Source organism: Colletotrichum jinshuiense, chromosome 2 (genome assembly GCF_051148585.1).
Source record: "Colletotrichum jinshuiense chromosome 2, complete sequence".
NCBI classification, from domain to species: domain Eukaryota; kingdom Fungi; phylum Ascomycota; class Sordariomycetes; order Glomerellales; family Glomerellaceae; genus Colletotrichum; species Colletotrichum jinshuiense.
The window spans coordinates 716,755-731,655 of record NC_139309.1 but is presented as its reverse complement, the minus strand read 5'-3'; the positions used below and the strand labels follow the sequence as shown (position 1 = coordinate 731,655).

Sequence of the window (14,901 nt, the reverse complement as noted above, 5' to 3'; positions counted from 1 at the left end):
AATCACCTAGGAAAGGCCTACTTCGATATGAATACTTGTTTGGAAACACCCATGTACCAAGGCGACGACGCTATAAACCGCTTTGCGGCTTGCCAAAGGCTGAAAGAGGAACTCGGAGGTCTGACTCCAAGGCTTGATATCAGCATCACGCTGTTAGATCCAGCACTAACTCAACGTACGAAGTCACATCACCCCACATCAGGCATCTGCCTGAAGGCTCAAGAACTCCATGTCGAGCTGCACTGGTGAAGCAGTTGGCCAATGAGAAGTCACTACCAGAACAATGCTCATAGTGAAACCTCGCTAAGATCAACGGTCTCTGCATCCTTGTTCGCCATTCATTTTGTTGCTCTGATGTTCAGCTTGCCCCGTTTTAGGATCCGTAGACCCTAGCTGACAACTCACTCAACGCTTGGCTCTCTTCATGTCAGGGACCTCGTATTCCAGGCACCTTCATGGACAAGCGCCTTGTTTTCTTCATCAGAAAGAATCTAAGCTTTGGGTACATCGACATCAGTACCAGGGTTTAATTCCAAGGTCAAGAGAAGCCCTTCTCTTTGGTACGACCGCTGGTTGGAGGAGCAGGGTACCAATTCGCTGTGCACATGTCCCTACAGATGATACGTAGCCTCGTCGGTCTCGATCTAAAAGTCATCGATGCCCCCTGATTACAAGCTTGGGCCTTCTCCTCTGCTTCCTTTCGACAACCGCCTCGCCCCGTGCGTCTCTAAATGTTACAAGCACGGGAGATACCGCTCAGCTCACTTGTATACTGCTCAGCCGCTCCTGTGCTCTCAACAGCATATGTAATTAATAAGATGTCGCTTTGGTCTTAAATCAACTTCTTTTCGAGACAATGAGTTACGCAGTGTAATAGCCCAAGTCTATTCAACCAGCAGGAAGAAATGAGAACTAAGTTTCAGGAGAAATGACAAAAAATATAGGAGCAAGCTATACAAAAGAGAAACAAGGAGTAATACTTTGATAGTTTAATTATCTTCATATATGCATATTTGTAGTTGTTCCTTGGATTTCTCCTACGAAAAATACTAAATATTTGACTCTACTTTACTCAACCCACCTCACCTCACCACATCCTCGCCCGTTCAAGATGGTTCATGATGACAAGCCAGATCGCAATCTTCACACAATGAAATATATTGATGCAAACCATTCATCTTTTTTTCATATAATGGGCTTTTCGACCCTACTCGGAGTCCAGCTTATCTGTTCCGAAAGCTACTTTCATCCGGGTTGTTGACGCTTTCCACTAACAACCGGGACATACTGTGTGTAATGGCGAACGTCGACTATATACACACTGTATGGGCTTGATCAGAGGTACCCCACTACAATCTTCATCTCGCTGCACCCCGCCATCACCGCCAAATGTGCGACCCCACGACGCGATCTCTCCTCAACCTTCAACATACCCCAGGAAGCCAACATGTCGTCGCACAAGCGGACCTTTTCTCAGTCCCAATCCGGGACGAAAGAAAAGACCTATTTCGAAGAGCAGCGCGAAGAGCTCATCGGCGAAATTGCCATGGTAGGGCCCCAGTGCCGGGAGGCTGTCAACAAACGCGGACACTAATAAACAAAAAAAACAACAGAGCTTCGAACATGTCCTCGCCAATATCAACAAGCTGAACCGATCGCTCGAGGCCGTCATCACGGTAAACACGCTTTCCGATTTATTTTCCCGGATTCACGTCACCGTTACTGATCATTCCGCAACACCATAGGTCGGAAACGAATTCTCCTCCGTGGAGGCGCTGTGGTCGCAGTTCGAGAATGTCATGGCCAAGGAGCCCGAGCAGACCAAGGAGGGCGAGGGCAGCGGGGAGGGCGAGACGAAAAACGAGGAGCGATCATGATACCCACCGAAATGAATGATAATGATTGAACGTCAATCCATTGCACGTCTGTCACCATGCCGAAGCTGTGCTACGGCACCAATTGCTACAACCCCATTCGAAATCGACGCACATGAACCGTCAGCCCGACTTGCTCCCCTCCGAGCTTTGCCCCTGTCCCTTATACTTCGCCAGAGCTACCAGCTCACATACCGAATTTCCAAAGCCAGCCTTCACCCGGATTTCTAACCTCGCCGCGATACCGAAGCATCGTTCTACCACCCGCCTTGACAACCTCTCCTCAGAGCGCGACTGGCTGGCGAGATTCCGGAGCTAGACTTGGAACACCTCACGATAATCTTTGCAATGAGCAGCCCTTTGGCCCTTTGGCCTCTTCTCTTGCGTCTCTGGCGTCTTGGGGCAGGTCGACGTGGACTTTCAGCATTCCCACCTCCGATGCAGCCTCACCAATCTCGTGCAAGAGTGACAAGAGCACCTTTGCGTCCTTCCCGATCGCTATGTTAATGGCCGCTGTGCTGTCAAGAGTCTTCAACTTCTTCCTCGCCTCTGTATTGAGCGTCGCCATCTTTGACCCCTGGGCCTTCTTTACGTCATTGACCGCTTCGGACAGCTACTCGGCATCCTCGGCAATGCCTTTCGCCTTCTTACGGAGCTCATTCGCAGTTAGGGTAGCCTCCTCATACTGCCTCCGAAAGGCATCAAATATGTGACGACGATCTCAACATGTCTGCGCAGCACGGCCTATTTCTTGGACTCTCCAAACGAGCGGCAACAATCACCGAATCTTGCACTGTTGCCCCTACCGAGCGAATCCGACCAGAGGCGTCTCGGCTGTAGTCAGGGAAGCTTGGCACTGCGCGGCGGCACTTTGTTTCTCTCGGCATCTCGGTGAGGGCGTTCTCCAGGTTGCAGTCGGCCCTCGAGGGTTGCATTGAATGATTCAGAGCCGCGCTTGGTTAGTACTGGGTTGGTGGGTCGGTCTTCGGCACGACCTGTGAAATCACCACCACCTTCCGGGAGATCGGCGATGACAAACCGGGCGGCGGACACCATGATTTGTAAGGATCGGCCGGCAATCTATTGTAAACAGGACGGGAGGGCAGGATGAGAATTTGGGCATCAGAATCGCAGATGTGCAGCCATCGGATTCTCAAGAATCCCATGAATATCAATACCTGTTTGGACACTTCTCCGATACCTTTCGCGGATCCTACGATCCCTTTTTCGCAACGCCTCACTGGACCCCGAGGCCGAAAAGCTTAATTACATACAGCCTAGCTTCATGCTGCCAAACACTCTCGATTCTACCATTCACCGTCATCACGCGAGGCAGTTAAATACACGTTCATTTTGATGCTTTTGACATTTCATGTTTCCTGTCCCCTTGGAATGCCCTATCAAGACAGAAAACCCGATGCTGCTACAGGAGAGGAAGAGAAAAATGAAAAGGAAAGATAGAAAAATGCCCCGCAGGGTAAAAAAAAAAAAAAGTACTTTGATGGATACAGAAACTGGTCAAAGTCTTTCCTGTACCCGCTCCGTTTGCGTGTTTTTGCGTAAAAGGGTATGGATGAGTCTCGAGACTCCGATGAGAATACCAACTCACTTCCCCCCTCCCGCTCCTTATTCCCCCCTTATATACCGTTCTTCTCCAGCAAAGAAGAAAACACATCCCGCGTCGAAAGTCATCCCCGGTCTAGAGTACATCCAGCCCCAGAGCAGGAGACGCCCCTCGCTAATGGTGGCGCATGCTTTCTCCAGATCGTAATAGTAGCAGGTCGTGACGAGATCATGCAGATAAAACAAAAGTCATTCATTACGCCCTCCGCCTGTGTCCAATGCCTGTCCGTTACAATCCCGAAATCCCCGGAGAGGGCTTTACAGGATCTTGCAATTCCTCTTCTTCTTCTTCGGCTTCAGAGAGACGCCGGGGATGCCAGCACTGCTCCCGGGAGGGCCGCCGGATGACGAGGTGGCGGCGGCTTGAGCCTCCATGTTTTTCCGGTCGTTGGCGACAACTGTCAAGATGGCCTGCTCAAAGATCTCGTCGACACCGGTCATTTCCTTGCTGCTGCACTCCACGTACTGAGCACCCATCTTGCGTGCGACGGCGCGGCCTTGTTCCTGAGTTACGGGGGTGAGGCCTTGTGTCTTGAGCATGTCAATGCATGTCTTCTTGAAGCGGAGGTCGGACTTGAGGCCCACGAGGACCAGAGGGGTATAGGGGCAGAAGTGGAGGACTTCGGGATACCACTGGTAAAAGAGATTAGCATTAGCGGCAAAAGAAGCCCCAAAAAAGGAGGGGCGGGTTTATATGAGGGGTGGTGACAACAATACCTTATCCATGACGTTTTCTAGCGAGTTCGGGCAGTCAATGGCAAAACACACGAATATCAGGTCAGTTTCGGGGTACGAGAGCGGTCGCAGCCGGTCGTACTCCTCTTGACCGGCCGTGTCCCACAACGCCAACTCCACGGTCTTACCAGACGGCGGGTGCGTCGGATACGTGATGTAGTTTTCGAATACGGTGGGGACGTATTTCTGTAGACACTCGTAGTCAGCATTGTTTTGGTTCATTTCGCTTCTCGAAGGCTCGTAAATGGCGCACAGATTTGCGCGCGCAGGCTGATGGGAATTTTTCGGGGGGTGTTTGGCTCACCTCTGGAAAGTAGCCTTGGCTGTAGCTGATGAGGAGACATGTCTTGCCGCAGCCGCCGTCGCCGACGACGACAATCTTCTTGGAATAGGCAGGGCCCTCAGTGACGTGGGTCGCAGCGCTCTCGCGCCCTGTGGACGAGCTCATTGTGGTGCTGACAGTGCCGTCGCTGCTCCTAAGACGAGTGTTGCGGCGGGAGGTGGCCGGGCGTCCCAGGCCGTCGTCGTACTTTTCGCTGATGTTCTGGGACGAGGAGTTGTGGTATGAGTTGCGGTACTGGTATGAAGACGCCATAGTGTGGCAGACTCAAGAAGGATATTGTGTGTTGCGGTGCGATAACGATGAGGTCGTTTCGCTGCGCAGCCCCTCGTGTGTGTTTGCGTGTTGGTTGCTATGTGTTGATGTGTACCGGGGGCCGGTGCGCTCGCCTGGGGGGGAAGAGGGGTGGGGGTTGTTGGGGAGACCTTGGGTGGTTTGTGCTTTAATATGGTCTTCTCCGAATTGGATAGATGTTGATGTTTCTTGCTGCGATGGTAGATGATGCCGGGCCGCCGGTTCTACTGGTAGGAAACTCGAATCGTAACTGCTCTCAGTCGGATGCCGTTGGGATACGGTTTTGGGTGAGGCACGCGATGCGGGTAACAGACGTTGCGGCGTATAGTTGAGGAATGCTGGAGAAGTGCTTGGTCTGCTTGGGATGGTTGTGTATTGTATGGGGGTGGGTTTGTGTGTGTGAGATGTGGATGGGCGGGTTGTGCTGTGTTCTTGAGGAGAAGGGACGGGAGCAAGGAGGGCAAGTGTAAACAAGTCGACTGGGCAACCAGCCACTTCTTGCCGGGGTGATGACGGCAGGCGCCAGCGACAACTGAGAAAATCGGGGCGCGCTAAGGCGGATCAACTGCACCCCTGGCGGTGCCTGGCAAGCCTGGTTCCCCCTGCCGTCCGAAAACAGGAAACACAGAGTTTTTCCGTGATGTTCCGCCCGGCGCGGGAGGAATATGGCCCGTGCATTGGCCCCACCACCGCCGCCATCAAAAATCGCGACCTGAATTTTTTCGTTCCTCAGCATTGTTCGAACGCGTCGACCTTCATCGAAGGCTTCCATCTCGCCACGAGCATCAAGCCCACACAGGAAGCTGCACACGCAATCAGAAGATCCGTACCTCTTCTGCTCTCTCTGGCATCTCGCCCGAGAACCTGTTGCGCATCTGATTGACCGCCATCTGGTATTCGCTCCCTGCCGAGCTAGCAACCATGGACACGGACGGCGCCACCCAAAGCAAGTACGTTACTCTGGTCTCGAGTGATGGCTACGAGTTTGTCGTCTTGCGGGAAGCTGCCATGATCAGCCCTGCCATCAAGGGCATGCTGGACACCAGAAGTCGGTTCCGCGAGGCCACTCAGGGCCGCTGCGTCTTTGAAGAGATCAGGTAAGCCGTCATCTCACTATCCTCACCACCAACCAAACCCCTTTCGCCCAACGCCAGTGGGCTGGGTTGCTATGATGAACTCAAATTTATTTCGCTGTGTTCTTACTGACAGACCGCCGCTACCACGGCTGGTCTGCTTGATTGCCAACTACACTTGATCTGAAACAAGCAACATTTCTTTTTTCCCGCTTCTTACCCAGCCACCACACCACCGGCACGTTCCTTTTTTCCAAAGGTTCTGGAAGCATCTGACCGTGTCGGCAGTGGCGTTGTGCTTGAGAAAGTCTGCGAGTATTTCCAGTACTGGTATCGCTACCGCGAGCGCGAGGACGTCCCAGACATGGACATTCCGGTTGAGCTGTGTCTCGAGCTGCTGGTCGCCGCCGACTATCTGGGCTTGGACAGTAAGACACCACCAACCTCCCCCATGTTTCACGGATGCTTTTCTCACACGGGTTTTTGCAGAACAGAACACCGGCTCAATCTGATGACGTTGATGAACATGTGAAATTCGGCTTCTTTGCTACGACGGAGTTCGGGCGTTGAGCTATCAGGGTTGGTAATCCGGACGAGATACCACTGCTATGACATTATGACGAAATGCCATGCCAGGCAATCGTGTTGCTATTTTTCTCCACTCTCGATGACAACGCTTCCACGTTGTCACCCCTCACGTGAACGTGATGAACAACAACATTCAACAACAACCCCATCTTAGCATATGCGTTCCTCTCTCTAACTCCTCCGTGGGTTGAACGTCTATTAAAGATGGAAGATTGACTCTATTCCACTCACTCTGCTTGACTCAACTTTCTACCATTGAGATCTACGCTTTTTCTGTTGGGATACATGCATTCACGTACATACACACTTAGTCGTCTTATTCGGGTATAAAAAATAAAAGCTTTTTGGCATCCCTGCATCTCTTCTTTTTTTTTTTGCGTGCGTGTGATCCTCACCGACTCTGAGCGTGACCATATCGTTCCCAAAGCTAGTTCCAACCGCGGCCTCTGCCACCTCGTCCCCTACCACGTCCCCTACCACCACCACGTCCACCACCACGTCCACCTCCCCTACCGTCTCGGTTGCTCCTATACTGGCTGGACGGCGGCCCTTGGGCCCTCCTCTCCATCCTCTCCTCGTCGCTGGCGTGCCAGAGGTTCTGAATCTCCAACAGCTCGCAAAACGCCGACGTCTGCGGGTTGGTGTACTCAAAGGGCTGGTGCGACGCATCCTCTGGCGCGCCCGCCACGTGGGGCGGCGCCGTGATCTCGAAGTTGAGCGGGACGTCCAGCTTGCCGGCCTTCACAACGTTCTCTTCGACCCAGAGACGCTCGGCGTCGATGAGCGGCGCGTAGTGCTCTTCGCCCAGGTCCGGGCTCGGCTCCGCGGACGGGTCACCGATCGTGAGGGCGGGGTGCAGGACGCGGGTGATGGCGAGCCACTCCGGGTCGTACTGCAGGCGGAAGGGGCGCTTCGGCGAGGGCGTGTCGGCCGGCAGGACGTTGTGCGGCTGCACGTCGAGGAGCTGGAGGAAGCGGCGGCCGGGCAGGCACTTGTCGAGGGCCAGGAAGTTGACCTGCTTGTTTGTGATTGTCGGCGGGACGGGCTGGCCCGGCGTTCTCTTTGGCTGCGGCTGGGGGCGGGCGAACGAGGCGGGGAGCTGGGCACGCAGCTCCTCGGGGACGGCGTTCTTGTTTTTAGATTCTTCCTTGCTGGCCGTGTTCTCCGAAGCGGCAGGCTTCTCGTCGTCGTCGTCATCGAGATCGATCTCGTTTGGATTCGTCTGCGCGGCGGCCGGAGGGGCATCCGTCAACTCCTCGTCGCCGTCCAGGTCGATCTCGTCAGGGTTGTCCGGCGCCACCACCGGCTCGCGCGCCGGGGCGGGAGTCGCAGCTGGAACTGCTTGCACCGCAGCAGACGCCTCGTCGTCCTTGTAAATCTTCAACGCGGCGAACTTGCAGTGCATGTGCGCCGAGAACCAGTAAGGCGGCCTCAGGCGGTCACAGACATACTCGGCCGCGACGTTGCCCAGCGTCCCCTCTCTCGACTCCCGCTCAAAGGCGGGCTTCATCCTCCACAACGCCTTCTCGTCGCCCCACCTCTCGATCGCCCTCGGCCAGTCATGGCTGATGCCGATGTCGACCTGCTCCCTCACGAGCAGCAGCTTCCTCACGTCCACCTCCCTGACGTGGTAGATACTCTTGATCCCGTCGCCCGCCATCGGCAGACGCTCGTTGTGCGCCTTGCGGTAGTCGAAGCCCTTCCAGATGCCGCTCATGGCCGCGATACGTAGCGGGCCCAGGCGCACGACGCTGGCGGCGCCGAGGTAGTAAATGTTGGGCGCGACCCAGCCGCCGTAGTAGAGTTCCCACATGTGGCTCGCGGCCTCGTGGTTCCCGCCCGCGAAGATGGTCAGGTAGGGCGCCGTGCGGTGGCCGCCGTAGTACTCCCAGAAGTCGCCGAGCGCGCGGTACTTTGCGGGGACGGACATGACGGTCAGGTCGGCGGCGTTCCGGGCGGCCTGGAAGTCGCCGCCAATGATGAGGACATCGACGCTGTCCCATTCCCGGGCGGCGCAGGCGGTGGCGACGGCCTCGTAGATTGCCGTGAGCTTGCCGTGGCCCTGCGAACCCGTCAGTCATTGAACATGTAACAAATATTGGTCAGGTTGCTAAATGACTTACGCAGCCTTCAACGGCGACACGGACGCCGTTGGTCTCGAATGTTTGCGAGGCCATTGCTGCGGTGGACAATATGCCTGTTGGTGCTGTTGTTGTAAGGCGGAGGTTAAGTGAGGATCAGTTGCACCCGAGAAAAATTCACAGTAGGACCAGCCGGGCAATGCGCATAAAATGATGACTTGTTTCTCTTTCATGAGTGAGTCACTCACCAGAGTCATTCGCGACTATCTTTCATTTTCATTGGATTGACACAAGACAACTTCTATTGGATATTAAATTGTCTTCGTCTGCCTAGAAGGATTTTGAAGAATCTATTTGGATGGGTATATTTGCGATGCGCCCCGCTTGCGCACCTAATTCAGCCAGCGCCCGTCATATTCGTACAATACATGGGATTTGATTTGAGTAGAGTTTTCATTCCAAAAAAATAATGAAACGCTCGCTACAGCTGCTCATAGAAACCAAGCAGCTTCTTCGCACCGACTTCCCACATCACGTCATTCTGCAAGTGATGCCCGGCGCCCGGTACCCAGGCCAGCGTCACCCCGTTCTCCTCATCGTCCTCGTCTCCCTCACCACTAAGACGCTTGACCTCGTAAACTTTGGCATCCAGTTTCTTTGCACGTACCAATTCCGCAAATGCATCTCTGTAAAATGCCGCCATCTTCGTCATGACGCCGTGCGTCATCAACTTGTCTTGGGCGCCGGTCAATATCATGATGCGCTCGCTGGTACCCCAGCCACCGATTGAAGTGATAATGTCGGTAGCCCTGACGAAGGGCTTCATCATGCTGATCGGCCAGAGGAATGACTCGTACCGGTTGACGTGCTTCTGGAACTTGAGGACGCCGGATTCCGGCATCTGGTCGCCGAAGAAGGCTTGCTTGACCAGGAAGGGATGGGAGAGGGGCGAGTTGGGATGCCAGCCGTGGAAAAGCATTCGGATGGCGAACCAGGGGTCAAAAACCGCCCAGTTGGCATAGACTCCGTATCTACTTTGTGTTAATCACCCTGACAAATGGTCACTTTCAAGTTGTACTCACGACCCGGCGCCTGGAACAGCTCCAAGCAGCGCGAGACCCTTGACGCGGGCCTGCTTCGCCGAGAGGATGCCTTGGCTCAATCCACCGCCGCTCGAGTGGCCCACGAGCAAGACCTCGCTTCCCTGACGCTCCTGGACCCATCTGATAGCCGCGACGGCGTCGTCTGTGAGATTTTGTCTGGTGGTGAAGTACACCATCCTCAGGTACGATGGGTGCCAGCTGTTCCCGTGCCCTCGCAGGGAGACGGCGTAGCAAGGAACATCGTGCTTGGCAAAGTACTGCATGTACTCGGTCCACACCCACGCGCTGCCCATGCCACCATGAATGAAGAAAATGGGCGTTTTTGACGTCTTCGGGTTCGCGCCCTGGTTCGACAAGACCTCGATTCTGCCTGACGGCGTCTCAACCCAGTACCGTGTGAGACCTTCGGGGGCGGCAGGTGGCTCTCCGGTGGGTGCGGTCCAATATAGCCACTGGTAGGCCAACTTGAAGTCGAGCAAGCCCATGTCGGAGGTTTTCTATGCTATAGATTGAGTCAAGATACAAGAAATGAGGCTCATGTAATAGAATCGGATCTGAGATTAATCGAAGGCTTATTGATGAAGCTTGGGGTGGTGAAGCCGCACTTGCGACCTGGGATCTACGCAGCCTTTAAACAATCAACTAGCCCGAGACCCCCGACTAACCCTGAGAGACAAGAATGCAATGAGGCGTTCCATAAGCCACGGGCTGAAAAAACACATCGTGGCATGCATGGGTCCCCCGTAGAATAGCGATTCAATGAGTTTCTTCCGAGACGTTTTCGCGCCTTTGGCCGGGCACGGAAGCCTCTCAAGACTCATCGCGGGACTTTCAGGGACGGCAGCGCTGCCTGGTCCATGTAACCAAGGCGCCCGTCGCCGCCGCCAATTGGGCAATCAACACTAATGTGGCTGAGACGGCTGCACTATGGACGTTGCGTTTGGTAACCACCCGAGCTGTAAATGTGCACATTTTGGGCGAGGAATCCGGAACCAGATGGCGTCGGCGACTTTCTGCACTGCTGCGTGACCTCAAACCTAGGCTGCAGGTTCACTGCGCCGGCGAGTAACGTAGCGAGGGTTTCTCAGCCAGATGACAGCTCCGGAAGGCTTGCAACGGCATGGGATCACGAAGCAATTCTTGAGGCTGAACACTGTATATACACCCTCGCATTGGAAAGTGTCGTCAAAAAGGAAACCTCGAAGTACAGCACAGTTAGTTGCATTACCAACCTTTAGTCCGAGGATGGCATCCTTGGGTGGTGGCTATCGAAGCCGAAGAACACTGCTGTCGAGGCCAAAGCTCCAGCGTCCCCAGATTTTGGGTTGCATCACCCGGCGGCACCTTACAGTGGACCCGATGATTTTCCGACAGCCTCACTCCCGCTGCAGCAACCTCAGGTGCACTGTGCCCGCCTAAAAATTGTTAGACGCAGCCAAGGAGGAGCCTCGCGATCGCAGCCTCGAACCGCGCAAACCCATCTTCCCCCATCCACACATTACATGGGCTGTTTCTCACCCTCGAATCGCCCACCATGAGCGTACGGCCATCCCCAAACCCCCTCCCGCCATCGATATCGGTAGAAGCTAACCTGGCGTTTTTTTATTATAGTTCGTGCCCGTTAACCCGCGGCCTATGCTGCAAGACCTGTACGTCCTGCACTGCACACCCTCCGCGCCCACGGCCTCGCGCCATCAAACCCATCCCCTCGCACGCCCATCGCGGCGACGAAAGCTCAGCGCGCTAACATTCGTGTCATCTGCAGTGTCAACCAGGACGTCGTTATCAGACTCAAGTGGGGCGAGACCGAGTACAAGGGCAAGTTGGTCAGCATCGACAGCTACATGAACGTCCAGCTCAGCGGCGCCGAGGAGTATATTGATCAGAAGATGACGGGAGCTCTGGGCCAGGTTTTGATTCGGTACGTCATCTTTCCTTCCACACCATTTCCTGTTTCATGGATTGGCCAGCTGACGCGCTTGCAGGTGTAACAACGTCCTTTGGATCCGTGGTGCGAAGCAGGGCGAGAATGGCGACGTCAAGATGGAAGGTTGAACGAAACGACCGACGAGCGGAAGCATCTCCACCGCCTGGGACCTCTTTGTAGCATGGCAATCGGGAAAAGGAGAGGAAACGAAATCACGATAAACTTGGAGCATGGAAAGAAAAAAGAGTTTGAAAGGACCCCAAAAAGCCGGCGACGATGGATTCGCAGTTTCCACTCAGGTTGAATACCCCAGGTCGCGCTGCGCAAAGGAACCATCTACTCCCGCAGCAACTATAGAGAAAAAGGCGCACATCCCGGCGCCTTCAGTGCCTCCAGTACCATCGCAGATACTACATAAGACAAGCAACCTTGCGGCTACTGCAAAGATCCGATGACGCGACCTTGATCCGCTGGGTCTCGCTCACCCACGTGTACGCCTCGACGAGCCACTCGTACCATACCCTCGAATCATCCGTCTGTCGCCACATCGTGACTTCCAACTCAGTGTCGGCCGGGTAGTAGATGGGTTGCTGTGAATGTTAGTTGATTACAGAGATCCTGGCGGGCCAAGGAATATTGCTCACCTTGATGGGGAAGAAGATGGGGAACCATGAGATCATGTCCTTGCTCTTGCGATCGATCAACTCGGGGTGTGTGCTGATCTCCACCTTCTCCTTGTTGCCGGTCTGCGGCGCGTAGAGGACCGACTCGAAGTAACCAGCCAAGCCATGAATGACACCCCTCGTGCGGCAGACGAACGTCAGGTGGCAGAACCGCGAGTTGTGATCATTGGCACCAACGGCACCAGCCATGCTTCCGCCGCCGCCGCCCATAACACCTCCCGCACGCCGCGTCTCGATCTGCTTGAGCGTGGCCTCGGGGACCGGGTGGGAGAACTCCCACGCCTGCTGGAAGCGCGGGTGGCCAGGCACGCGCACGGCGGCGAAGTCGAGGGCAAAGAGACGCACCACCCAGGGCGTGTCGAATGCGTTGGGCTCCGTGGGCACTCTGGTCAGGAGATCGGCGTGGATACGCGGCGTCGCGATGGGGCTCATGTGCGCCGTGTAGGATTCCGGGATGGAGATTCCGCCGGGGGCCAAGACGTGCTGGACGCCGTCCAAGCACTCCGGCGAGAGCTCGTTATCGGCGAAGGAGCCGAGCAGCTCCGACACCAAGATGTCTACCTTGCCGTAGACGGGCTCGTTCTCGGCGGTGCCCGAGATGAGGGGTCCTTTCCATGCGCGCATGTCCGTCTTGACCACTGTGACCCTGCCACCCCAGATCATCTCGTTCTGCCTCAGGAGGTAGACGTATGCGTTGGGGTTCTTCTCCACAGCCCAGACCTGGACAGGCACACCCGTCGCTTCACTGGCCTTGAGAGCTCTCGTCACGAGAGGTCCACGGCCGGAGCCCACCACAGCGATGACAACAGCGCCGTCCTTCGAAGAGGTGGCTCGGCCCAGCTGCGACCACTCTGCAAGAGCTTCCGTGACGGCTGCCTCGTACTGGTTGTACTTGACCGGGTCACCCTCAAAGACCTCGTACGTTGCTGACTCGAGATTGTCGGACAGAGGTTGCAGAGGCGACTGCAGCCAGTCTTGGAAGCTGGTGAGTGTCGTTTGCTCAAGGTACGACAGCGGCCGCTGCTGCATTTCGAGCCATTTGAGGTAGGCTACGTAAGTGCGGAAGGTCTTCAAGGGGTCTGCCGTCAGCGGGGCCGCACTGGAGTGGGCCTCGCCCAGGCTGGGGAAGTCTGCGGCAGTAGGGACCTGGTTTGAGATGGTGACATCTTGAAGCTGGGCTTCAGCAGTGAGCGCGGCAGCGTCTGGGCCGACGTCACTGAGAACCAGCCAGGGGGTGTTCTTGAGCCGCATGTAGTTGAAAATCATCTCCTGGTGGGCCTTGGGGAGGGCCGGGTTGCCGCTCTTGTTCTTCTGGAAAGTGTTCCCGCTGAGGGACAAGAAATGCAGCGGCTCGGCGAACCACTTATCCTGAAGCTCTTTCTCCGGCAGAGCTCTGGGGATTCGAACAGCTATTGAAACCTCATTAGCTTCTGCGGGCTTGATAGCGGTACGAAGGCTCCTTACCGACAAACAGACGCATATCGTACTCGCAGACGCTGCGAACAGAATGCCATGAGTCCCAGGCGCTGTAGATGTCGATGTGCTTGGTGTCCTCGGTGTGCGGCTCATCAGACAAAGTCGACAGGAGCTCAACCCTCTCCTCCAGACCAGGCTCACGGTACATGGGCATGTGGATGATGAAGTTGAGGCGCGATGCAATGTTCATGGCCTCCTGGACGGCGCGGGCGTACTGAGCGATGCCTTGGCTACCGCCATTCTTGGAATCATCCCGTCGTGGGCCAGGCACAATGATGCTTCGAACGCCGCAGAAGTTGGCGTAGGCAATCTCAAGGTTCAAGACCTGTCGCGAAACACTGGCAATGACGGGGTCGATTGAGGCAAGGTCGATCCATGGGCTGGCGTAGGCGATGTAAGTGGTCACTGCGTGGCTGGGGAAAAGCGAAGTGTCCTTGGGGGTCAGCGGAGGGACTACAGCATCTGACAGTGAGGCGGCATTCTGCTTGGCCTTGGCAAGGTGCTGAGAGACGAGGTCCTTCACACGAGCATGAAAATGCTTGTTGGTGATGGGCGTTGTGACGAAGTTGACCTAGGGTGAGGCTTAGTGAGAGTGAGAGACTGCAGGGCTCACAGCGACTTACACCAGCGTTCAAGATCTGACCGTACTGAAGATCATCGAGAGGCTGATCCCTGTCCGAGTCGTGCTGGCCGAGGCTGAAGACGGGCCTGATCTGGTTGAAGTTGCCGCCCTGCATGGTCACTACGGGCTTGTTGCGCTGCGTGGTGGTGAGATTTGTGAATGGTGTAGTTGCTTGGCGCACAAATCACAGCGGTTGTGTAAAAAGCGGCACGTTGTGAGAGCCCTGGTGCTTCGGCAGGAGGAGAAATGCGGGAGAGAAGAAAAAACAAGAAAATGAGCGGTCAGCAACTCATTCTTGACAGAATGCTTAACCTAGAAAATACCCAAGAGACACAGACGTCTTTTGCACTCAGGTCACTCTCAACCTGATGTTGTGTGATTTGAGAAGTCAGGCTGTTGTTCCCACCCCAAAAGGCAAAAATGCACCAGGTTTTGTGAGCTGCGACCCGGTGCTATTGGTTGCACTTGCATGCAGTGGACAT

The 14,901-nt window shown here is 55.3% G+C and overlaps 7 protein-coding genes across 7 annotated transcripts; 3 read left to right on the top strand and 4 right to left on the bottom strand.

Annotated features, from left to right (window-relative positions):
• Nucleotides 1-657: 657 nt before the first annotated feature.
• Nucleotides 658-1,877, top strand: EsH8_II_000195 (DASH complex subunit Dad1-domain-containing protein; the record flags this gene model as incomplete). Its single annotated transcript, XM_083263493.1, has 4 exons — nt 658-719; nt 1,342-1,549; nt 1,614-1,676; nt 1,746-1,877. The coding sequence occupies 4 exons, from the start codon at nt 658-660 to the stop codon at nt 1,875-1,877; spliced, it is 465 nt and encodes a 154-aa protein (XP_083120815.1).
• A 1,878-nt stretch (nt 1,878-3,755) lies between these two features.
• Nucleotides 3,756-4,827, bottom strand: EsH8_II_000194 (P-loop containing nucleoside triphosphate hydrolase protein; the record flags this gene model as incomplete). Its single annotated transcript, XM_083263492.1, has 3 exons — nt 3,756-4,130; nt 4,215-4,418; nt 4,537-4,827. The coding sequence occupies 3 exons, from the start codon at nt 4,825-4,827 to the stop codon at nt 3,756-3,758; spliced, it is 870 nt and encodes a 289-aa protein (XP_083120814.1).
• A 960-nt stretch (nt 4,828-5,787) lies between these two features.
• EsH8_II_000193 (elongin C) lies at nt 5,788-6,451 on the top strand (the record flags this gene model as incomplete). Its single annotated transcript, XM_083263491.1, has 3 exons — nt 5,788-5,963; nt 6,228-6,367; nt 6,429-6,451. The coding sequence occupies 3 exons, from the start codon at nt 5,788-5,790 to the stop codon at nt 6,449-6,451; spliced, it is 339 nt and encodes a 112-aa protein (XP_083120813.1).
• A 503-nt stretch (nt 6,452-6,954) lies between these two features.
• Nucleotides 6,955-8,704, bottom strand: EsH8_II_000192 (RNA lariat debranching enzyme; the record flags this gene model as incomplete). The annotated part of the gene is made up of 2 exons (XM_083263490.1): nt 6,955-8,589; nt 8,651-8,704. The coding sequence occupies 2 exons, from the start codon at nt 8,702-8,704 to the stop codon at nt 6,955-6,957; spliced, it is 1,689 nt and encodes a 562-aa protein (XP_083120812.1).
• A 385-nt stretch (nt 8,705-9,089) lies between these two features.
• EsH8_II_000191 (Alpha/Beta hydrolase protein) lies at nt 9,090-10,196 on the bottom strand (the record flags this gene model as incomplete). The annotated part of the gene is made up of 2 exons (XM_083263489.1): nt 9,090-9,639; nt 9,691-10,196. 2 exons carry the CDS (start codon nt 10,194-10,196, stop codon nt 9,090-9,092), a joined length of 1,056 nt encoding a protein of 351 aa, XP_083120811.1.
• Nucleotides 10,197-11,245: 1,049 nt separating this feature from the next.
• EsH8_II_000190 (mRNA splicing protein SMX3) lies at nt 11,246-11,766 on the top strand (the record flags this gene model as incomplete). The annotated part of the gene is made up of 4 exons (XM_083263488.1): nt 11,246-11,251; nt 11,323-11,360; nt 11,477-11,632; nt 11,697-11,766. The coding sequence occupies 4 exons, from the start codon at nt 11,246-11,248 to the stop codon at nt 11,764-11,766; spliced, it is 270 nt and encodes an 89-aa protein (XP_083120810.1).
• A 282-nt stretch (nt 11,767-12,048) lies between these two features.
• EsH8_II_000189 (protein arginine N-methyltransferase) lies at nt 12,049-14,534 on the bottom strand (the record flags this gene model as incomplete). Its single annotated transcript, XM_083263487.1, has 4 exons — nt 12,049-12,228; nt 12,283-13,730; nt 13,786-14,368; nt 14,421-14,534. 4 exons carry the CDS (start codon nt 14,532-14,534, stop codon nt 12,049-12,051), a joined length of 2,325 nt encoding a protein of 774 aa, XP_083120809.1.
• Nucleotides 14,535-14,901: the final 367 nt, after the last annotated feature.